Source organism: Odontesthes bonariensis, chromosome 23, assembly GCF_027942865.1.
Source record: "Odontesthes bonariensis isolate fOdoBon6 chromosome 23, fOdoBon6.hap1, whole genome shotgun sequence".
Taxonomy (NCBI): Eukaryota; Metazoa; Chordata; class Actinopteri; order Atheriniformes; family Atherinopsidae; genus Odontesthes; species Odontesthes bonariensis.
Genome location: NC_134528.1, coordinates 10,796,428 through 10,821,013, shown reverse-complemented (window position 1 = coordinate 10,821,013; position 24,586 = coordinate 10,796,428). Strand labels below are relative to the sequence as shown.

General features: G+C 42.5%; 1 protein-coding gene across 3 annotated transcripts; it reads left to right on the top strand.

Annotated features, from left to right (window-relative positions):
* The first annotated feature begins 539 nt into the window (after positions 1-539).
* LOC142374568 (protein HID1-like) lies at positions 540-23,681 on the top strand. 3 transcript variants are annotated; one of them, XM_075458300.1, is made up of 19 exons: positions 540-730; positions 1,545-1,694; positions 3,923-4,093; positions 5,221-5,343; positions 11,681-11,787; positions 12,273-12,389; positions 14,732-14,963; positions 15,051-15,107; positions 15,201-15,341; positions 16,554-16,644; positions 16,900-17,051; positions 17,128-17,206; positions 19,105-19,269; positions 19,347-19,565; positions 20,515-20,657; positions 20,737-20,820; positions 21,072-21,125; positions 23,260-23,418; positions 23,510-23,681. In XM_075458300.1, exons 1-19 carry the CDS (start codon positions 665-667, stop codon positions 23,555-23,557), a joined length of 2,358 nt encoding a protein of 785 aa, XP_075314415.1. In that variant the 5' UTR covers positions 540-664; the 3' UTR covers positions 23,558-23,681. The 3 variants fall into 3 exon arrangements, with proteins under 3 accessions (XP_075314415.1, XP_075314413.1, XP_075314412.1); XM_075458298.1 differs by having other exon boundaries at positions 541-730; positions 16,578-16,644; positions 21,072-21,163; XM_075458297.1 differs by having other exon boundaries at positions 542-730; positions 21,072-21,163.
* The last annotated feature ends 905 nt before the right edge of the window (positions 23,682-24,586 follow it).

Here is a 24,586-nt window from a genome sequence, read left to right as displayed (position 1 = left end):
TATTCACGTAACACAAACATGTGAAGATGTTGATGACTTTTCCATCTTCCGTTACATATAAACATCCTTTTCTTCTGTTTATTTTAGGAAATGTATATTCTTTTAGTGTAAAAAAAAGTGTTTTCCTGTATTTTTTTTTTTTGTATTTCGTGGTGTGTTAGCTTGTTATTTTGTGAAGAATTTAGTTGAAATAGTTTGTTTTTAACACGTTTTAATTTTGTATGAATATCAAATATGTCACGGTTTGCTTTTGTGTAGGTTTTTAGCTTCCTGCTTGCCCTGCACAAGCTGATTTAAACAAGATTTGTGAGGCACAAGTAGCCAAGAATTACTTTTGTGCATACGGGATATTGTGTGTTATATGTCTTTTCTTAATATTTTAATATTTTTCTTAATGTCTCTCAGGTTTGATGAAATTGTTAAGTATTTTTTAAATCAAACACAATCAGAAATTAAGAATGACAACAGCCAAATTGAAGAGGAGCTATGTTTGACCTACAGAATGTGGAAGTTTCCGAGCAGCGCCTGAAGGCACAGCAGCGCAGCACGCTGTGGATGAGGCAGATCAGAGACATAATATATATATATATATATATGTGTGTCTGAGACAGATTCTCCTCCGCAGACTCGGATCCTGCAGGCAGGAGGTGGCTCCGAACACAAAATGGGAAACGCAGACACCAAACTCCACTTCAGGAAGGCGGTGATCCAGCTGACAACCAAAACACAGGTATGGGTTTGTGTTTCCTTTGAGCCGAAACACTTAGGACACGTCTGCTGAGCGCGCGCAGCTGCGCGTTTTTACTTGTAAATGAATCCCATGGAGATAAAGTTGGACAAACAGATGGTGGAATGAAATGCGGCGCAGATCACACAAAGTGGGGCGCAAAAACTCTGTCAACTCTACATCTCCCGAATCCTCCAAATGCTCCAATATTTCCACCGTTTTAAGGACTGGAAACACAGTTTGGACTTGTTTTGTGTCCTTTCCAGACAAGCAGCAGGTGTAATTTAGGCTGCTGTAGACTGCTGTCACGGGATGTTTAGCAATTATGTTGTCATCTTTCATGCAAAAGTAGCTCTTTATATTTTACATGTAAAGCAGTTATTTATGGCTTTTCAACAGATCAACAAATGACCTCGGAGACAAAAAAAAGACTCATAAATAGTGTTTTATGTGTAATATTTCTACATCAGACTGTGAGATTCTGACATTTAGAGCTGAAGCTATCAATCATGAAGTGATTCAACAAGAAATTATTCATCTTCTGTGTTGATAATCACTTAATTTCGTTGCAAAAAATACTAAATATTTCACGATAGTCGCTGATCTGTTTAAGGGGTTCTGTATTGGTCAGACAAAACAAGCCATTTAAGGATTAAAAGTAATAATTTAAGGATTAAAAGTAATAATTTAAGGGAGTTTAAAGCGACTGTATCCGGTTCTAATTCGCCAAATATATTTCAGCTGTGCTGTGAATAATCTGAAATGGCGCCGGAGCAGCTGATCGCAGAGGTGTTTTGGTGTGTTTTCCCTCCTGCAGCCTGTTGAAGCCACAGATGAAGTGTTCTGGGATCAGTTCTGGGTCGACTCCTCCATCGCTGTCCAGGATATTTTCGCCCTCGTGCCTGCGGCCGAGATCCGAGCCGTCAGAGAGGAGTCTCCGTCAAACCTGGCAACCCTCTGCTACAAGGTAACCTGCGTCCACCTTACCGGGATGAGTCGCTCGTTCATTTTGAGGCCGCCTCAGTTTGTAAATGTTAACAGAAACAAACTTTAATGTTTAAAGTCTGCTTTTGGGTCGGTTTTAATTTCTCAAAGAAGCCACAGCTGTTAATGCAGGAGCTGTTAGCCTAATTCTGTTTAATATTGTAGCTCCAAAATCGTCTCAGTTGAGTTAAAAACCTTTAATCATAAGCCCAATGATTCAATTTTAGCAACCCTTAATGAGATTGGGGATTAAAAACTCCATTTTAACACTTAAAACCTTCTATTACCTTCAGATCAACCGAATGGTTAAAAAGTCCGTTTTTTTTTTTTTTTTTTTTAGATGTTTAGCTCCAAAAACAATACTCTGTCACATACAGTACTGTGCACGATGTTGAGCCCCCCCCATTTCCTCATATAATGTCAGGAAGACAGGAAATAGGCAATGCAATTTTATTTGTAGAGCCCAATTCGTACACAAGGCAATTCAAAGTGCTTTACAGCTACATAAAATCCCAAGAAGGCAATAAAATCATTCCAAAAAAACATATTAAATAATCATTAATTAAATTAAAAGTGAAGAGTGCAGATAAAACACTTTCAGGAGACAAATGCATGGATCAGTCTCTCTAAGTCTGGTTTAGACACTATTCCTTTGATTCTGGGAATGTTTTTTAGATGGTAAAAAGCTGGTGATGTTACCGATTTAATGTGGCTGTTAAAGTTCAGGTCTGAGTCCAATATTACCCCCAGATTTCTGACCTGATTATTAGGTTTATGAGAGAGAGTCTCAAGGTGACTGATGACACTTTCTCTTTGTTTCTGTGGGCATCAGACGATGGGTTCAGTTTTGTCTGAGTTTAACTGGAGAAAACAGTTTTGCATCCACACACTGATCTGATAGGCGCAGCTATTCATTGAAACGTGCTCATTTTAATGGAATCTGTGTTGGAGAGCTTAATAACCCACTCAGAGGTTGGTTTGGTGTGCACCTGACAGAGTTTGAAAGGCTGCAGGTTGTGTTGTTGACTATCAGATTTGGCCCCGACTGAAGGAAAAAAGGTCTTAAAACTGTCCTTACTGCAGCCCTCTGAGGGATGTTGGCCCCTTCTGTCCCTTTATTTTTTTTTTTAATTTCTGCAGGATGTCTGCTTTCAGATGTTTGTTGCTATAGGCAACGAGGACTCCTGCGTGCTGCTTTACGGCAGCTTTTGTGCGTCCTGGATGCAGTTTGAGACGGAGGAATGCAGATGTTTGTTGTTCCCACACTTGGAGTTCAAAGGTCGTTCCTATAACGGCAGAGCAGAGTCACATTTTATGGACAAAGCACAGATTTTTCAAGTGGAAATTTGGAAAAAGGCTCATTGATACGCCAGATCGTCACTACTGGCCATGAGAAAAAACATTGAGGGTGTTGTGGAAGGTACAAGGGAAACCACTGTTGCAGCAAAGGAGCTCTGTGGACGGATGAATTGTGTGTTTTGTCTTAAAAATGTGAGAATCACAGGCAGTATTTAAAGGCAGCATGTTGGTGTGGTGGTGGAGGGCCCCATGTTTAATGATGGCAGTCACACAGATACAGAAGCCCACAGGCCAATTATCGCTTCATATATGTAGTAAATTGGAAAAACAAGGGTAATTATGGTGATTTATTTCTGTCTAACATTAAAGTTAAAGTACGAGGCTCACTGTTTGCGAATCTGGGCAGATGTTTAGCTTCTTGAGTTTAAGATTTTCAGAAACCACAGAGCATTTGTGTCTTAAAGCTCGTTGTTGTTTTAACCTGTGAGGCAGCGTCTTCAGAAGCGGTTTCAAAATATGAATTATGTAAAAGTTCAAGTTTGAAATGTTTAATTTGATTGCTAGAAATTTAATTTTCAGAACTGAATGACAGATATATGCCCAATATTGTGGGTGTATAGACAAAAAAAAGGATAAAAACACACATTTTAAGACCATTAAATAAACAATTAAGTTGCGAAACAACCTCCTGCACATTGTCAAACTTACTAAATACATTTATTTGCTATATTTCTCTTAATAAAGCAAAGAAAAATAATTCAGAATTGAAAAAAATATAGATTTTTTTTTTTATTTATTTATGTTTTTTTCATTTCTTTTTTAATATTAAGATGTATCTAATGTCAGCCAGTGAATAAGGTTTCATTTGAAGGGTTAGTTATTTTTTAATGGACTTATTTCCGTGTTTCCCAGGCGGTGGAGAGGCTGGTCCAGTGCGCAGACTCCGGCTGCCCTTCAGAGAAGGAGCGTCAGATTGTGGTGAACTGCACCCACCTGCTCTCCCGGATCCTGCCCTACATCTTTGAGGATGCCGACTGGAGGGGATTCTTCTGGTCCACCGTCCCTGGTGCCAGCAGAGCGGGGGTAAGACTCTGCTCTCTGTTACAGAAAGTTCAGACACCCGGCCCGCCTCCTTCTGCTGAAAGTTAATCAGTGGTCAAAGTGCTGGGGGACATGTTGACTAATGGTTTCACACTGAAGCTGGTGCCAGATTCTCTGATACTGAAAAGAAATGTATTCAGGAAGCAATAATCATTGATAAGTTAAATTAGAAACCCTCCTCATGTGTGAGTTATATTAGCTTTTGTGTTGTTTTCCTTCTTCATTCCTATTCTTTTGATTTTATTCACAAGAAGGCATCTGCTGCCATGAACTGTTTGAATAAAAGAGTTAAACCTGATTTTCACCAGCAGTTTGTGTGTGATCTGACAGAAGCTGCAGCCAGAGGAATCCCGTCTGTCTGCAGACAGTTTGGAGAGTTTAATCTATCAGCTCTGTAGACGTTTGAAAACTTGAAGCACTTTGATATTTGCAGCCATCATCATTAGAAAAGATGGTGCCGTCTGATTTTCAGACAAATCTCTGCAGTGTGAGAGGAGGCTGGATGCTGAGAGACTCCCCCCTCCTCTCCTTTGCTTCCCCCCCGATGGCTGCTGGGTCTCTGGTTACCTGGTGGACAGGAGACCACGCTGCAAACACTGTCCACATTGTGTCTCCCCCACCTCGTTGCCAGCGGTTGAATTATGGAGAGATTGAATGTCCCTTTAATGAAAGTGTGAGACTGAGGTAAATTTCAGCCGCTGAGTGGCTGCAGGTGGAACAGGCTCATGTGAATTTAGCCTGCGGTTCTGCAGGGAAATGCTGTTAATGACTCGGTTTGAAGAGAACGTAGAACAGTGACTTCCTTAGATTAATCTGTCATAAACTTGGGACAATTCTGTGTCATTTCCTCCTGTAAATGATCTCCACACTGATGTAGTCTGCGGCGCCGGGATGCTAACATGTTTCAGACAGGAGCACAGATGTGTCTGAATGTTTTGTCCAACAAAGCCTTGCACATTAGCCAAAACACATGTTAACCTCTGCCTCACTGCTCTTAAACAGACACTCGCGCCAGAGAACAGGTGGAGGTTCTGCAGCACAAAGCAGGAAATGGAAAAGCTTTACTGGTAGCAGAAGTCTATGAGCTCAACGTTTCCGTTCTGTTCCAGAGTGCAGATAAAGATGCTGATGAGACTGAAGCTCGGCCGCTGGCTGAACTGCTGCTGCTGGCCATCGCCGACCTGCTCTTCTGCCCGGATTTCACCATCCAGAGCCACAAGAAGAGCGGCTCAGTAAGTCTGCCTTCTCTTTAATGTCAGTTCTCACCTGGAATGGGCGTAACAGGTTGTGTTTTTTAGTAAAAACGAGGAAGTCTGAGGCCGTTTACAGACACATTATAGAGGCTGGTGCGATTATTAATGACAGTGCTGCTCTGAAGTTTAGCAGGTCTTAATCTAATGTATTTTACACATTTATTCTTTTGGATAGAGCTACCCGTTTCTATCTGCCTCTACTTTACGGAGTTCCACAGGGCTCAATCCTCGGTCCCCTGCTTTTTTTTTCTCTTTATTTGCTTTCTTTGGGTTCAATACTTAGAAAGCATGGGCTCTCCTTTCATTGTTATGCTGACGACAGTCAAATATACATGCCACTAAAAAAAAGGAGCCTTATCGATTAAGCCCCTACTTCTGTCTTGAAGACATTAAAGGCCTACAGAAAGCTGACACTACACCCAATACATAATGATAATACATACACAGAGGAACAATAATGATCATTGGACTCTACACCAAAACATTTCATAAACGCATGAAATTTGCGATTTTGAATTTGACGCTTGGAAATCCTTCCTGGAATTCCAGACTGGGGGCGGGGCTTCCGTGTGACGTCACAGGTGCCATGAGTTTTCCCTGGCTGCCGCTATTAGTATGCTTGTTGAGTGGTGAAGGCAATAAAACGTTGGGTTCAGTGCAGTTTTTATTGCGAGTAGATGTACGAAGTGCGTGTGTTGCCCTCAGCAGCAGCAGCTCACACCACCGGGGACAGAGGAAGCAGAGAGACCTGCGGTCTTGTGTCTGTGCCTCCCTGTCCGCCTGCCTCCTCTCTGGTGAAATCAGCCGGAGCCATCCCGCCGTGTTCAGCTCCCTGCGGTGCGGACACTCAGGGGGAATCCACCTGGCGGAGAGCGGACACACCGCGGGATGGTTGCTCTGAAATCAGCCGGCAGAGCGATCATCAAGAGCCCCGACGTATTTCCACGTCGGGGCTCTTGATGATCGCTCTGCCGGCTGATTTCCACTCTCCACCTGGCGGAGAGTGTGTCCGCTCTCCGCCAGGTGGATTCCCCCTGAGAGTCCGCACCGCAGGGAGCTGAACACGGCGGGATGGCTCCGGCTGATTTCACCAGAGAGGAGGCAGGCGAACAGGGAGGCACAGACACAAGACCGCAGGTCTCTCTGCTTCCTCTGTCCCCGGTGGTGTGAGCTGCTGAGGGCAACACACGCACCCACAGCACTTCGTACATCTACTCGCAATAAAAACTGCACTGAACCCAACGTTTTATATTTCCAAGCGACGTCCCGCGGCACACATCGAAATGTGCCGTGAAGAAGCTGTCCAGGTCTGGCAAACTGCTGGCTTCTCTACTAGAACTACTGGTGATTGTTCCAGCAGCTGGCACTCGCGACGTCACGCACCTGTCGTTCCAGTTTGCCAAATTCGAGTCAAATGTGGTTATAGTTTATTGGGCCTAATCAGGACTATCCAGGGGCCTAAAATTATTTTAAAATCATAAAAACATTCCATGGTATATAAGGAATCGATCTGCTATTTCAGTTTAGTGCAAAAAAATCACCTTTCTGTAGGCCTTTAAAGCCTGGCTTGCTTTAAATTTCCTAAATTTTAACAACCAGAAAACAGAAGTGATGGTTGTTTTGTCCCAGCAGCCTCTGTGAAATATCCCTTATTGATCTGGGCCCCTTGACGTCTTATTTGAAGCACAAAATTTCCAATTTGGATTTTATTATAGACCGTGATCTTAAATTAGATCGCCAGGTTGGAGCAGTGGTCAAGTCCTGTTTCTATCATCTTAGGCAGCTGGGAAAGATTAAGCAAATTCTTTTAATACAAGATTTTGAAACAGTAATTCGTGCCTTCATTACAACTCGGCTGGATTACTGTAACGCTCTTTACTTTGGAGTCAGCCGGTCTTCCCTCAGGCGTCTCCAGTTGGTCCAGAATGCTGCTGCTCGGCTTCTAACCGGAGTCGGGAAGAGGGAGCACATCACCCCCATCCTGGCTTCTCTCCTCTGGCTGCCTGTGCATTTTAGAGTCCATTTTAAGATTATTTTATTTGTTTTTGCCCCATCTTACCTCTCTGAGCTGCTTCTCCCATATTCTCCCGCTCGTTGCCTCAGGTCAGCTGATCAGTTACTCCTGGAGGTACCGAGGTCTAAACTAAAGCTGAGAGGAGACGGAGCTTTTAGTGTTGCCGCTCCCAAACTATGGAACAATTTGCTGTTACATATCAGAAGTGTCCTTTTATTGTCCACTTTTAAAACTCATCTTAAGACACATTTTTATTCTTTGGCTTTGAACACATGTTGAGACTTTTGCTCTTACTTTCTGTTATCATGTTGTATTGTTTCTGTCGTCTTTTTCATATTTTGCATGTTTATTGATTTTCGTCTGTACAGCACTTTGTCGCAGCTACTGTTGTTGTGCTTTATAAATAAATAAGTAGTAGTAGTCAGAGATGGGACCAAGTCACACATGTGCAAGTTTCAAGTAAGTCCCAAGTAATTTTTTCTTGGTCAAGTCACCTTATTATTGCAATTTTACCTGCAGAATCTGATCTTAATAAAGTGAAAAGACAAGATATAAGTAACTGTCAGTAAACATCATTGGCCAATGTGTCCAACCTGTCCACCCCGTATCATATCAAGCTAACGTTAGCTAACTACCCACCAGAGCATGTGAACGGAGCGGAGCGCCGAGCAATTCCCGCTCCCCGCTCAGGAGGATGTTCGCTCATTCGCTCCCCGCTCAAAGTTGCGCCAGGACGCTCCGCTCAAATCTCGCTTCGCGCTCACCCTAATTTTCCTGCTGCTCCAGCGAAATCGCTCCACGCTCGCTCAAATTTTCAGGAGAAGGCATTTTCTGACATTTTCCTTCATGTAATTATGCCAGGGCCCTGGGACACACGGCGTTTGATTTAATGATGTGACCGGTGTATTGTCTTATTTTAACTGGCAGTTAAATTATCGCACTGTTTCCCAGCTGTGAACGTAACACCTCGCTCCATTCATGTTGCCCCGCGTTTCCTATTTACTTGAATTTTGCATTTATACGACCTAGGCCTATCGCCTTCCTTTTCGAAATACTTCACAAACTCCATCTTCTCCCTCGCGGGCACACGTGACTCAAAGAGGCCGGGTCAGTGGCTGCGGCTTGTGCAATACATATTTTAAGGATTAAAAACTGTTGGCCTGCAACTGTTTTTCAATTCAAAAACATGTCGAAAAAAATCACACTTACACAAATAAGTGTTATTTAACAAATGTTATAACCCAACATTTTTAATTGACGTTGTGAGCGCATATCGGAGCGAACTGGAGCGAACTGCGCTCTGACCATTTTCTTCCGCTCCGCTCCGTTCACATGCTCTGCTACCCACTAGGCTAACAGGATAATATTAGCTAATTTGACAAGCACTTACTGGTCAGAATGGATCTTCAAATGACGAACAAAGTTCGAAGTTATGCTAGATGCTTAACACTCAAGTCGTTCAAGTCATCGTGTCTCAAGTCTTTAACTTCCGAGTCGAGTCTCAAGTCTTTTATTTTTTTGTCAAGTCACAAGTCATCAAAACAGCTACTCGAGTCGACTTGAGTCCCCATCTCTGGTAGTAGTAGTTTGTATGTTAAGATTGGTTAACCCTGTCCAGACTCCATCCCTCTAATTGGCAAATAGAGCAGAGTCATTTCTAAGATCTTTCCCTGATAAGCAGAAAAACAGAAATGCTTCAGCCGAGCGTTTACTCTGTTTAGGCAACTCTTACAAAAGAGGTCGGTCCCAGTTATCCAACCCTGTTAGTGCCGTTATCTCCTCCGTGCAACCTTCTCAGGCGGTAGCTCGAGTTAATGAGTGACTCCATGTGAAGAAGAAGAGGGAGGGGAGGAGTGGCTGTGTTTGAACAGGGTGGATGCTTCTTAACTGAGCTCAGCAAACACTTAAAAGGCTCACTCGTCTCTCCTCTGCCACCAGAGGAAACGGCCAGGGGCTGTTCTTTATTCCCACCTGCTTCCGTGAGCCGTGAACCATGAAGCATACGTGCACAAACAAGCACATTACCGGATGGAAGCCGGGTGTCATGTTGCACTTTCACTCCCCAGTAAGGATTTGTTGGTGCTTCACCACATCCCGCTTTATTTATTTGGTTTAAACTACTTTAAACGGCTTAAAAAGATGAAAACTAACCAGTAAATAAAGGTCAGCTTCTTACGAGGAGCTTAAACGATGAGCTTAATGTGTCTGATTAGCACTTTGCTGTCAGTTTACTGATGAAGAACAATGGTCGCACCTTGTCACATCTATTCATAAAGCTGCTGTTATCTGTCCTGAGGTGTCGCGTGCAGATACTGTCGGCAGAGTACTCAGCAGTGGGGCTGTGTTCACACATACTTGGATCATGGATCAGCTGTCTTTAGACTGGCTGGTTACTCTGAGATGTACTCCACATAGTAATCAGGTGGATTTAGAGGACCTTAAAGGTGATATCTGATGGACTGGAATGAAGAAGAAGAAAACTGAGCCACAGAGGGATCAGTTCCAACTCTGAGCCTTAACTTCAGAGCAGGGAAATGTTAGTATCTGAGAAATAACTCTTCCTGGTTTATTTATTGATTTATTTTCTCCTTTAGCAGATGCTAACGCTAACTTTACAGTGTTAACGTAACATTATCGGCATGTTTCTGATAAAGATGTAGATCTCAGAGTACAATTGTTTAGTGAGGTTGATATATAGAAAATGTTTAAATCAGGGCTGGCCGGGGCGGTCGGTGGCGTAGTGGGGTGAGCAGGCGGCCCATGTACAAGAGGCTACAGTCCTCGCTGCAGCTGGCCCCGGTTCGAGTCCCGCACCGGACGGCCCTTTGCTGCGTGTCTTCCCCATCTCTCTGCCCCCTGCTTCCTGTCTCTCTCCAACTGTCCTCTCATCAAAGGCATAAAAAGCCCCCCCCCCCCAAAAAAAAGAGGGGCTGGGCGCGTCAACTAGCTAATTATTTAACGCCGATAAATATTTTATTGCGTATTAACGCAGGTTTTATTTGTTTCTTTTACAAATTAAAAAAGGGGGGCTTTTGTGCCTTTTTTTTAATGGATAGGAAAGACAGGAAGCAGGGGGCAGAGAGAGGGAACGACACGCAGCACAGGGCCGTCCGAGGCGGGACTCGAACCGGGGCCAGCTGCAGCGAGGACTATAGCCTCTGTACATGGGGCGCCTGCTGTACCGACTACGCCACGGACCACCCCTGTTTTATTATTTATTTAATTATTGTAAAAGTCTGTTGCTCACAGGCTTTTATTTTGTAAAAGTCTGTTGCTGTCTGCTGCGGAACCGGAAAAGAAAGTAATCGGCGGATCCACCAAACATGGAGAAGGGTACGGAACTTTTACTCGGCCATTTTCATTTTAAAGTTCTTCCAGACGGCGGAGTCGACAGAACCAAAGTCATCTGTAAACACTGCCAAGTTAAATTGTCTTCTCAGTGTAGTAGTTCCAGTCTAAAATATCACTTAAAGGCAAAACACACAACTGATAGCAGCAAGTCATTCAAGGAAACAGACAGTGGAGCGAGGCTTCTACATAAAAACTACAGAAAGATGCTGATGTTAAAAGTGTGTTTGCACAACAAATGTTATGGCACTTTCATTCATATGGCAGCACATTTAAAATAAAACTAAATGCTAAAAGCTTTTTGGATTTTGCGTACAAATGTGATTAATCAGGGAAATCATGTGATTAATTAGATTAAAGTTAGGGCTGGGCAACGATTAAAATGTTTTAAATGCAATAATTAACGGTACACATGCATTACTACGAGTTAGGCTTTGTACATCTCTGGCTTGGTCCATCACTGTTGATGAGAAAGCATTGTTTGCTAGCATCTGCTGCTAGCTTACAGCTACACTGTTTCCCTCTGGGATCAATAGCGGAACCATCTGTATCTATATATGGAGCTGGAGTGTTTTTGGTCTGACTGGAGGAACGGCTTCATTATGTTTGTGTTTACTGCATTAAATGACACCCTTGATGTCCAGGTTTTGATGACAGGAAACGTGCAGAAACACAGCAGCTTGACAGTTTGTCCTCAGCCAACGTGCAAACATACAGAAACTAATCCTTCACCAACATCCTGCTGCAGCCTGGTTGGCTGAACCTCTCTGGTGGAGCCTTGATTTCAGTTCAAACTGATTTAACTCCACGGTTCTGTCAGAGGCCGTCACTTTCTGATCTCGGCCTGTTGGGCTGAGGCAGGTGGGGTTGTTAGCATAAATACTGAGGGTCTGTAGGAGGTCGGCTCTGGTCTCAGGACATAAGTGAACGTTCTCCCCCTCGTCTCTGCTGCAGGATACAGCTGAGGACATGCAGTCCATAGACAGCTGTGAGTACATCTGGGAGGCCGGGGTGGGCTTCGCTCAGTCCCCTCCTCTGAACTACATCCATGACATGAACAGGTGAGACTGCAGCATGTTTCCAGCTTCATGTCTTTGTCTATTTCTGCCTTATGTGGCTTTTATCTCAAATGTATAATTTCATTCTGAACTAGCATGCAAAGAATCACCTAAATTTGGTGCTATTATTTGGCACTTAATTTTTGTTTCATGTAGTCAAAATATGGCAAAAGTTATTTCTTATCGTGCAAGATATTTAATTACTACAAATATTGAATCTTAAGTAACATTTATAAGCAGTGTAACAGAGTTATAGTCAAAGCTTCTGATCGATCCTGCTGAACAAACATAACGGCTCCGTCTGAGTTTTTAGACTTTATTAACCAAACTTATCTAAAATGAATCCAAATGATACGTCTGTTTATATATCTTAATCTCTGCGGTATGATATTGCTCTTCTCACTCATTTGGAAGCCTTTTCTTCAGGAAGTCTTGCAGAGGTCCACTGGAGTCAAAACCTTTGAATTAAAGCGAACTTAACATTTCAGGACTGAGCTGCTGAAGCTGCTCCTGACCTGCTTCTCTGAGGCCATGTACCTTCCTCCTTCATCTGAGAGCAAAGTCGTCAACCCCTGGGTCTCCTTCTTCTGTTCCACAGAAAACAGGTGAACTGGTGAAAGTCACGCCCTTAAGCTGTGGGCTTAAATGCGCTCTACTTTGGCGGTTTCATTTCGACCTACTTCAAAACAGTTCAGAGGAAACTGCATCAATTTGGCAGCTTAAGTCAAAATTTTGTCAAAAAGATTTTATGAACAGATTGACCTGAATAAAAGCTCACTTGGCCCCCTTACATCTCTAACATGTTGCCTCCAGATGCATCCATCAGCTGAAAACTATTTTTCATAATTAAAATGTATTTAAAGAGAATTTAACACACAACCACCCACAGAAGCTGCAGAGTTTGACGACTCCTCCATAAACTGGCATAAATTTAAAAGGATGAATTAGCTCAAAGCAACATGTAAATATTTGAGTTTGATACTGTGGTTAAAAAACAAGTTTGAACCCTTTAAGCATCGCGGTTTATTTAAAGAGAACTTCACATTTTGACATAAAGATTTCAGAAGGTTGCAGCTTTAAAATGGTCGAAAAGATGAAGAGAAACTGTGAATGGGGGGAAATATTGAGTGTGACCCAAAGTTTATGAAAGTAGGCAATTCACTCACCTAATTTGCATGTGATGACATCACAGATGACATCACTGCTTGGCAGCACCTTGATTCCACGACATGATTTTCTTTTCTTTTTTTCTTTGATGCTTTTCTGAATTCATAAACACAACTACGAACAAAGCGATTCATCTTTTTCATGTTTTCTTTTGTCTTTTTATCCACATAAAAACAGAAAGACAATCACTCGTAGGGAGAATCGGTAAAATGTCTTTTCAATCAGATTTTGGCTTCAGTGTTTGAGTGGCCGAGAGCTGGTGTTCATGTCTGTTAGTTTCATTTGTTCTCAGAGTCCAGAAATAATCAGATAGGAAGAGGGACTACAACTCGGTGGGCTCAGCTTTTGTCAGACCCGGTACTCTTCTTTAGCAATCAGAAAAAAGCCAGTCCTCATTACTGCTGACACACTTGTTTCCAGCCACATTCAGACCCCCTCTGCCACATCTACGCCCACCTTTTCCCCCTCATTACCATCTTGTCGACCCGTGTTTCCTCTGATCCGTCGCTCTCTAACGGGAAAGTCTTGCCCTCTGTATCTTCTTCTTTGTGTTGTCACATATTCTTTAAAAATTTTCTCAAAATTTAACCCAGACGTCTTCGATATAAACGCTTCATCTAAGCTGCATGAGATAATGGTACGGAAGCCCTAAACGGCCATAGATACATACAATTTTATTTATTTTTATTTTTATTTATTTATTTTATTCCATCCGTTTTCCCGTGACAACGAGAATTAATTGTTTCTCGAGATAACGAGTTCGTTTACAGATGGTTTTCGAGGGCACTTTTTCTTCCCAGTCCGCCCCTGTTTATATCTGTTTATATGTATTTCTGGCAAAGGTGTACCTATTGTTACCCTCTTTCATTGAAAACTGAATAAAACGAGATAATTATCTCGAGAAAACCATCAGAAAAAAGTTTATACGTACCACGTCCGCTCTGGGCTTCTGTATAATGGCCAATTTATTCGAACATTTTTAATGTGAAGACGTCTCAATTCAAGGGTATTCAAATAATGCATGTCTGCCATCTAGTGGTAGTGAGTAGAAACATGATTGGATGTGTTCCTGTTTTATTTAGTGTGGGGGCTTGTTGCAGTTCTGTGACTGTGGCACTTCAGAGGTTAAAGGCAGCTTTTTGTTTGCAGGTCTCCCCTAAATAACTCACTTTTCTGTAACTACTTGTTTGTCATGGAGACACCTCAGAAAAAGACACGTTTTTGGAGCCAGAAGTAAATGTATTTTATTTATACAGCCCTTTACAGACAATCCTTACGATGTACCAAAGTGCTTTACAGCAGGTAATAAATAAAGAGAAGAAGAAGTAAAAACTATAAAAGAACAGTGAAAGCAATAAAATACAACAAAATCAAATAAGATAAAATAAGATAAGTGTCATCATACTACTGGGTATTAAAAGCAATCCTAAATAAGTAGGTTTTTAGCCTAGATTTGAAGAGGTGACCATAATAGTTTAAGAAGGTGGAGCCATGTTTTGGAGCCCCCTACTGGCAGTCAGTGGTATTGCACTTGAAGGCATTTCTGCATTGGCTTTACTTTTGACATCTTTTATATAAAGTGTATCAGAGCCATGACACAACAAGCTGAAATGGAGTCAAATGACTCTGATCTATTTCCGTTCACTACTTCTTGGTTTTTCTTTTGTTAAAACATTAAAAAGCAGCACAAAAGTTCGATATCTATAGTGGATATTTATGCTTGTGGCTGTCAGTTTCTGCGTATTATGTTGCCTGATCCACCCGTGTTTCGCTGCTGCAGACATGCATTGCCCTTGTTCACCTCCCTGCTCAACGTGGTGTGTGCCTACGACCCCGTGGGCTACGGCTTCCCGTACAACCACCTGCTGTTCTCCGACCACCGGGAGCAGCTGGTGGAGCAGGCGCTCCAGATCCTCATCGTCACCCTGGAGCACGAGGCTGCTTCGGCCGCGAGCTCCGCCCTCAAGGCGCTGGACGCCTCTTCATCCCCTTCAGCCGAGGAGGAGCCAGAGGTAGATTTTAAAATGTAAACTCGTGAGTGATTGATTTTATGTTTTGCATTTGAATTAAAACTCAGAAATGATAATGTTCTTTTTCAGCCAGCTGGACCTGACAACCTGTTTGTGAATTATCTCTCCAGGATTCACAGAGAAGAGGTACGGTGAAGTATCGCCGTCCCTTTTTTTTTTAAGCAGAAAACGGGACGCTTACAGCGGGATGTTTAAGTCTGCTCTCTCTTTGTTCATCAGGACCTGAGCTTCATCCTCAAAGGGTTGGCTCGGCTGCTCAACAACCCCCTGATCCAGACTTACCTTCCTCAGTCCACCAAGAAGATCCAGTTCCACCAGGAGCTGCTGATTCTCTTCTGGAAGTTCTGTGACTTCAACAAGGTTTGGAGCTGCGTTTTTCACAAACAAGGCTGCAAATACAGCTAATACAGAAAAAAAAGTTGTTGGTTCACCTCATATTAGCAAGGTTGTTTTTTTTTTTTTTTTTTTTTTTTTTTTTTTTTTTTCTTGATTGATTGAGTGATAGATTTTTATTTTTACGAACATGTATAAAAAAGAAAATGTATGTAACTATTTGTACATACAAAAGAAAGAAAAAGAGAAATTATGTGATTGAATTTTTTATTTATTTTTTTTAAAGTGCTAATACATAACAAAACACCACACATCGTTCGAAAAAAGGAATGGGAAGAAGTACAATATGTTAGCCAATGGGTTCAGACAGTCAGTCAGTGGGGTCACATGGCACGGAAAGGATCGGATTATTGGCTAAATTACAATAAGAATGAGCTGAGCAAGGCTAATTATCCTTGGATATATGGCGGTGAATGAATCGGATCAGAGGCACAAAGCGTGTCATACCCCGGTATGATAGGTGGCGCTGTACCCATTCCAACTGTTGCTAATAGAGCCACTTCCTGTTGACCTCTTCACCACCAACAACAACAACAAACTCAGGCTTTGGAGAAAGATGGAGAACGCAGAGCGAGATGAAGCTACGTCCCTCTACATTTGGTCTGTGATGAGCTGCTTGTTGCACAACGGAGCATTCTCCATCGCCTTGTTTGTTTCTTTCTGACGGCGACAACAACAGGAATATCGTCTCCTTCGACTTCCGGTTCCCGAAACCCGGGAAAACATCTGGAGCATGCGCAGAACACAGTCTAATTCACCACGAGCTTCAGCGTCTACAAGCAGGTTTAGAGTGACTTTCAACCCAGTTATCTCGGGGTCTTAATCCGATCCAATTTCTTGTCAGATTAAGGTGTCTACATGCATTTAATAACTCATTCTTATTGTAATTTAGCCAATAATCCGATTCTTTCAGTGCCATGTAACCCCACTGAGTGTTTGGCTTTTAAATCTGTTTCCATGCTGCTTCTGAGTGGTCAGTTTGCCTCAAAGATCCTTCCACAAACCTCTCTGATGTCAGCTAAAGGGAGTCGGTGTGACTGACAGCAGCTGCTCTGTATTATGAGTACATTTATACTCTTAGAAGTTTGAAGACGTATATAACAGCAGAATAAACCCACCGAGCTCACAGTCTGGAGCAAATATAAATATGCTGACTAAGTTGTTTTTGTGTGTTTTTAGAAGTTCTTGTTCTTTGTCCTGAAGAGCAGCGACGTGTTGGAGATGCTGGTTCCCATCCTCTTCTACCTGAACAATGCCAGAGCAGATCAGTGTGAGTCACTCGTGTGTGTGTGTGTGTGTGTGTGTGTGTGTGTGTGTGTGTGTGTGTGTGTGTGTGTGTGTGTGTGTGTGTGTGTGTGTGTGTGTGTGTGTGTGTGTGTGTGTGTGTGTGTGTGTGTGTGTGTGTGTGTGTGTGTGTGTGTGTGTGTGTGTGTGTGTGTGTGAAAGAAGCTTGAAATATGATCATATGTGCACGGGTCTGGAAGCCTCCAGCTGTGAGAACCCTTTTGTTTGTGTGCACGTGCAGCTCGAGTGGGCCTCATGCACATTGGCGTCTTCGTCCTGCTGCTGCTGAGCGGAGAAAGAAACTTTGGTGTTCGTCTGAACAAGCCGTACACTCTTCGGGTGCCGATGGACATTCCCGTTTTCACAGGGACGCACGCCGACCTGCTCATAGTGGTGAGATGCTTCAGTTTCAAACTGCCAACTTTCTAAACTGCGGCTGCGTTCACTTATCATACTTCTGCGTATTCAGATCTTTCACAAAGTCATCACTGGGGGACACCAGCGACTCCATCCTCTGTTTGACTGCCTGCTCACCATCATAGTGAACAGTGAGTATCGCAGTTGGAATACTTCCTCCTTGGGGAGGAGCGTTCCCAGGGCTCCAGAGTGTGACCTATTTTCTCAATGGTGCGACTAAAAGAAATCTGAGGTCGCACCTGTGCAACCACCCGTTCGAGGAAAAAGAGTCTACGCGACTCTGAAAGTCTCCCTGTGGTTCAACAACAGACACACATTAGACTCATATCGTGGTCTAAACCAATCAGAGATGGTGAATGGCGGGACCCCCCCCCTCTGATTGGCCCGTGTACGTTTGAACACGCGCATCCTGTAGTCAACAGAGAGGTGATGAACCGTCAGATAAACAGTGGATGTAGCCGCGGGTGATCAGATGAAAAGAACGATTGACAACTTTTTGGTTAAGTTAAAGGGGAACTGCGGTATTTTCAACATTAAGCCTCTTTTCTGAGTCGTCTGCAATGTTTTAGAACCCCCCCTCACCGCTTTTTTTAATTTTACTGCTGTCTCTGGTATTTGCCTAATTTTGATTCTTCTCAACCTGCTTCAGAACGGCAAGTCATGTGCATGTCCAAAAAGGTCCGTAAAAGCACCATAAACGTCCGTTTTCAAAATCATCAACTCACCGGAGTGGTTACTGGTGTGCACTGGTAATCCATATCAAATTTCGTTGCGAAAAGTTGCTTCTGTCGTGTTTTATTTGGCAGCTCGTTCATGCTCGCACTATTTTCTTAACCACCTCACAGCCGTGGATGAACTTCCGCTCAGCAGTTGAATCTGACTTGCTATACTCCACACCACTTGATGGCGCCATTGATGGCGATTGTTCATTGTCCTTCGGCACGTAATCGGAGTAATATCAACGAACGTCCAGTCTTCAATAGAACTCAATGGGATTTACAAAATGTCAAATAAAACACGACAGAAGCAACTTTTCGCAACGAAATTTGATATGGATTACCAGTGCACACCAGTAACCACTCCGGTGAGTTGATGATTTTGAAAACGGACGTTTATTGTGCTTTTACGGACCTTTTTGGACATGCACATGACTTGCCGTTCTGAAGCAGGTTGAGAAGAATCAAAATTAGGCAAATACCAGAGACAGCAGTAAACATCAAAAAAGCGGTGAGGGGGGTTCTAAAACATTACAGACGACTCAGAAAAGAGGCTTAATGTTGAGAATACCGCAGTTCCCCTTTAAGGCCTTATTCGTCCGAAAATAACCACAACCAATGCTCTGACACGGAGCCATCAACCTCCCACGTTATGTCAGGCCCTGGTCCAGAGCTAGCATCAGATAATGAGCCACATATGATCGACTCCGAGCCAGAACCAACTGAAATTCAAAGGGCTAAAGTGTATACATTTCCAAGAGAGTGGCTTGACCAGTTTCCCTGGCTAAGATACAGTAAAGCCGATAATATAATGCACTGCATTTACTGTAAAGAGTGTGGGAAGTCCATGGCTGGCAATAGTGCATTTGTCACTGGTTCTAATACATTTCGAATTGAAACGCTGAAAAAGCACAACGCATCTATGAAACACATTACCTGCCCAGTGTCCCCGCTGCCTTTCTGCGGCAGGCAGCAGCAAACAGAGATGATAATAAAGTTTAACGTTGCCGACTATGTTGCAAAAGAAGAACTTCCCTTCACTAAGTTCAAGTTCGAAATAATTCTTCAGAAGAAAAATGGCTTTAACGTAAACCCGACGTACAGCAACGATGTCGCGTGCGCGCAATTTATAGGAGTCATCGCAGAAAAAAAAGTGAGCCTGTAAAACTGGTGTTAAATGCAATGCGGTTGAAAATTTGGGTGCACCTAACTTTTGTGCTGGTGCATCTAAGAAAAAAAGTTAGGCGCACCAGTGCAAAAAGTTAGTCCAGAGCCCTGGTTCCTCTGAATCTGTGCCATCATCTCTTCTGTAGTTTCACCTTACCTTAAGAGCCTGTCCATGGTGGCGGCCAACAAGCTGCTCCACCTCCTGGAGGCCTTCTCCACACCCTGGTTCCTCATCTCCGCCCCCCAGAACCACCACCTGGTCTTCTTCCTGCTGGAGGTTTTCAACAACATCATCCAGTATCAGTTTGATGGTGAGATGGTGACGTGAACTCATCAGTTTGACTCTTGTTCAGGACGCAGGGTGAAAATCTGAAGTGTTCCCTCACAGGCAACTGCAACCTGGTGTACGCAATCATCCGAAAGCGCAATGTTTTCCACCAGCTGGCCAACCTGCCGACTGATATGGCGTCTATTCAGAAAGCCTTGCAGAAGAAGAAGTCCGGTATCTCCAGGATGAATTCTACAGAAAATGTGTCCATGGAGGGTTCCATCCCTGCTGTTCCTGCTGAGCCCGGCACTCTCAAAGCCAGCTTAGAGGCCACCCCAGGTAGGAAGTTGGATTACTCCATCAATGTCAAGCTGAAGCCAGCAGATGCAGAGTGAATAATATATGAAAACAGCCACTTAGAAACAGAACAATCAGAATAAGCCACAAAACATCCAAAAGAAACAGAAAGCAGCTGCTACAAGAGGCAAAAGGGACTCAAACCCACAAGAATGAGGCTCAAAATGAGTATAGAGAGATGGAGAATGGCCTAAATGAGATACACAAAACGTATAGAAAGTGAAACAAGATGCCAAAAAGAGAAACAATATGGCAAAATTAAATGGTTGATGGATACAAAGAGCCACAAAAAGCACTCACAAAAAACCCAAAAGTGTACAGAAAGTAATGGAAAGGGAATCAAAACAAGAACTGAGTTAAACAAGATTGCCATAAAGAGACAATTACTGCAGATGGGCACAAAAGGCATATAAAGGCAGCAAAATGTTAAAAAAAAGACGTAAAACAACCACGAAGAGATTCAAAATGACCACAAATGGACAGTAAGAGTAAAATAAAATTGTTAAAGGACCCGTATGAGAGATTAAATGACTAAAGACACAAATTCCTTTCAAAAGATGGTGACAAAGTGTCAAAAAGTAACTAAAATGATGAAAAAAAAAAGCCTCAAAGAAACGAAAAACAAACGCAGTAAGACAGGAAATTATCAAAATGAGAAACAAAACAGCCACAAGGACCCAGATTGACCATAAAGGGATTCAAAATAATAAAAATAAGATACAAAAAACATCAAGCAGCTACTAAAAGAGTCAAATTGATTAAAAATAACTACAAAATGACCCAAAACAACCATTTAAAGTCACCAGGAAGGCACAAAACAAATAGAAAAAGACAAAAATGAGATGTACAACAAACATCTGTAGGATACACAGCTGGTTTTCAACAGAGATTCTTCTCTGCAGTCAGGAACAGATTGTTTTGTGTGCTGCAGGAATCGATAAAATAACGGAGAAGTCTCAGGTGGGCGAGGACGGGACACTGATCGCGGTGCCAGATTCATGCTCCCCTGCCAACGGCAGCGCCGCCGCCGCCGGAGCCAGCGACACCGAATCCAACCCGGAGAGAGACCACGAGGTACCCCAGACGTGTCATCACTCGCACTCTGAGTTGGCGTGTTTGTTCCTGTTGTCCGAGTGTTTTATTCCGTCATCAGGCTAGCGACGCGCAGTCGAAGGCATCGAGGAGTCGACTGTCGAGCATTTCTTCGACGGCAACCTGGAGCGCTAATCCAGACTGGGTGAGGAAGAGGTCCCAAATACCGCTGGACTCGAGCTCTGTCGGGACATAGATAGATAAATACTTTATTCATCCCAATTTGGGAAATTGTTTTGTTGCAGCAGCATACACTAAAAGATATGAAATTAAAGTAAAAACAAGCAAATAGAATAAAATAAAAATAAAAATGGTGAATAAACATTCGCTATATACAAATCTACAGTATTTTTTATTTATGTCATGTGACTTCCTCCATCTTTTGCCTGTTTTCAGATGTCGTCATGGAAAACCAAACTTCCCTTACAGACCATCATGCGGCTGCTGCAGGTGCTGGTTCCTCAGGTGGAGAAGATTTGCATCGACAAGTAGGAAATCGGGCAGCTTTCAAACTAAAACTTAAATGTCTCAAACGATTGGTGTTAAATACGTGATAAATGTGCAGGTGAAATATGGATGGGATGCTGGCTGAGAGTCGAACATGTAGAAGAGAAGCGTTGGGTTTGATTTCATTGTTTCAGGGCCGAGGATACGGAAGAGAAAGGCAGGGCTTTGCCTGCACAAGGCGCTGTAAAATCAACCTTTTTCCAGAGAAGACTTTGGTTTATTCCGTCTTTTCCTAAATAAACTCGACTGCACTAGATTTTTTTTTAATGATCCGACTCCAGCAAACACTTTATATTTGCTAGCAAATAACGAGTGGTGTAACGAGGCATTTTTAGTAGGGATGCACCGATCCGATATTTGTATCCGTACCGATTGTTGAAGAAAATCGGGTATCTGTGTCAATGGGCCGATCCGTATAGGATTTATTTTTGTTTGTTTTTACCAAGCTAGAGATGCTTTTGTAATGGATGTTTAATTCCCATTTGCACTAAACTATATAAAGAACCGATTGCTATTTATTTTGAAAGTCTACCATCTTTTTCTCAATTTCAGCTCCTTTATTATTTAATATTTATTTATTTATTTATTTATTTTTTTTTATTTTTATTTTTTTATTTTTATTTTTTTTTAATCCCTAATTGCACCAACTGAACCAGTTACACTTGTTATATTTTTATGGTTACGATCGTTTTACTGGTGCACAATTATTAAATAAGGAAGTAATTCAGTACATTTATATCTCTTTATTTGTTTTTAAAAGAATAGAAAAGAAATGTTTAAGTTAAGTCTGATGTTGCCTTGCACAGAATAATGATCCCAGTCTTTTCCGCACAATGAAACTTACCGTTTGTTACCATAATTCCTGCTTTTTCTGTATCGGTATCGGAGGTGAAAAAAGCGGATCGGTGCATCACTAATTTTTGGTAAATGTTGGTGTGTTTTATACACAACCAACGCCATTCCCACAGTGACGCGTGGGAGCATCGTGCTCTGGGGGTATGAGGTTAGAGGTTCACCAGGCAGTGAATGACAGTGACTCTACGCATGCTGCTAAAGAAACACTCTGGTTTAAGAGGAAACTTTTAAATCTGCCTGAGAGTCTGTGGCATGACTTAAAGATTACCGAACACCGGCAGAACCCGTCCAACTTCAAAGAGCTGGAGCAGTTTTGCCTTGAGAATTGTGCAAATAATCCCAGTGGCAAGTTGTGTCAATCCGACCTGAAGAGTAGTAGATGGGAATAGTTAAGAATTTAGCAATTCCGGTTCCATTATCGATTCTCACCCAGTTATAAAGCACAAATGGCTTTGGTTGCAGTAACACTTTAATTTCAATTATGCACCATCTTTTTGCACTCAACTAAAACTAAATCAAAGCTGGCTTAAAGGGATAGTTCGCCTCTTTTGACATGAAGCTGTATGACATCCCATACTCGCAATATCGTGCATGAACATTTTCTTACCCCCTGCTGCGTCCCGTGAGCCGAGTTCCAGCCTCGTTTTCATTACTCTAGCGTTCAAAAGAGTAATACATTTGCATCACAAAATCGTTCTCCAGGAAAAAAGCGAGAGAAAATAGTGCCAAGCGATTGTGAGGTCTGACTTTTTCCTGGAGAACCATTTTGTGATGCAAATGTATTACTCTTTTGAACGCATATTGTTTTGAGAAGCAAAACGCTTTATTTTTTAAACCCCAGCCAACTAGCCGGCCTACCTTCAGCAACGCCAAAACGAGGCTGGAACTCTGCTCACAGGACGCAGCAGGGGGTAAGAAAATGTTCATAAATGATGTTGCTGATATGGGATGTCATACGGCTTCATGGCAAAAGAGGCAAACTGTCCCTTTAATTTGAAAAACAGGAACTTTTTCAACATTATTACAATCAACAGGACCTGGAAGTTTTGCGTTACCTGGGACTTTTGAGACGGAAGAAGCTGTGCCACGAGCAAAATTTTCACCTCCTTTTCATCTTTTGCTTCTGATAGTGACCTTTGAAATGTAACTAATGATCACATGTGGAGGCCACATGTTCAGGCTGTTTTTATCCAGATGAGATAAGAGCTGCTGTCGTCCTCAGAGGTTTGACGGACGAGTCGGAAATCCTCAAGTTCCTGCAGCACGGCACACTCGTGGGCCTCCTGCCCGTCCCTCACCCCATCCTCATCAGGAAGTATCAGGCCAACGCCGGCACGGCCATGTGGTTCCGCACCTACATGTGGGGAGTCATCTACCTGCGGTAAGCAAACCTGACGCCAGACGAACATGTCGGCGCCATTCATTACTGTCAATCATCTCACGGCTGTTCTTTTTTCCTCTCGTTGTCGTAGCAACGTGGATCCTCCGATCTGGTACGACACCGACATAAGGCTGTTTGAGATCCAGAGGATTTAGGTCTCCTGTTGATCAACAAACTGCGGGTTTATCTACTTCTGGACTGGATAAAAATCATCTCTCAGCCAACTTATCACAAAATAAAGAGCGTTTAAATGTGACCATAAATGATTGACTACTTCCGACTTAATTTATTTCTTCTGCAAACGTTGTTTTTTGATGGATAAGAGTCGAAGAAACGCTGCCTGTCAGGCAGAGATGAGCAGCTCCGTTGAAGCTCCATGCAGAAGATGGCGAGCAGCTGACCTTTTTACCTCGGCCGTTCTCGAAGGGTAGAAACAAAGTGCATAAATGCAGAAAATGTATGTTTATTCTGTTAAAATGGCACAAAAACACACATAAACATCATGTTTTCCCATCATGCTCCTGGACAGCAGGGGGTGCTGATGTTTAACCCTCCAGCCTTCCTCTCCTCTTGCACAAATGCATGTACTTTGAAAATGCTCCTCTGCTTCAATTTCTTCTTAGCTAGAAGGTTTAGGTTTCTTCTTTAGGATAAGTTTCAGATGGAGTAGCACAGATCCAGGACCCCTTAGAGGCCCACAGGGCCCCAAAGCCAGGGCTTTGCTATCAAATAAAATGTTCATTTCTGTGACTTTTATTCTACAAAATGCAACTGCTGATGGGTCATCCTCCAAAAGTAGTGATTCCGTATTATTTGTTGCAAAACCTAAGCTGAAGCTTCAAAGGAAAGGGCCAAACTTTGACATTAAAAAGAGTGAATTAAGTCAGAAATGTGACTTTTACAGGTCAAATTTTGACACGGACGTAAGCATTTTTAGGAAAAAAGCATGTTTATTCTTTTAACAGTCCAAAATGGAACTCATGAAGAGTACAAATGTAAATCTAAAAGTCAGAAAAAAAATAACATTGATAACTATTTAACATAAAAACTGTATCTTTAGCTTAAAACAATGGAAAAATAGTGAAAAAAGGTCAGAAATATGACTTTTACAGGTCAAATTTTGACACAGACGTAAACATTTTTAGAAAAGTGTCAAAATGGTCAAAAT

Coding starts and splice junctions, on each gene's coding strand:
- LOC142374568 (XM_075458297.1), top strand. CDS start 665: ATGGGAAACGCAGACACCAAACTCCACTTCAGGAAGGCGGTGATCCAG. Junction 731..1,544: donor AGCTGACAACCAAAACACAG/GTATGGGTTTGT, acceptor TCCCTCCTGCAG/CCTGTTGAAGCCACAGATGA. Junction 19,566..20,514: donor CAGCTTAGAGGCCACCCCAG/GTAGGAAGTTGG, acceptor TGTGTGCTGCAG/GAATCGATAAAATAACGGAG.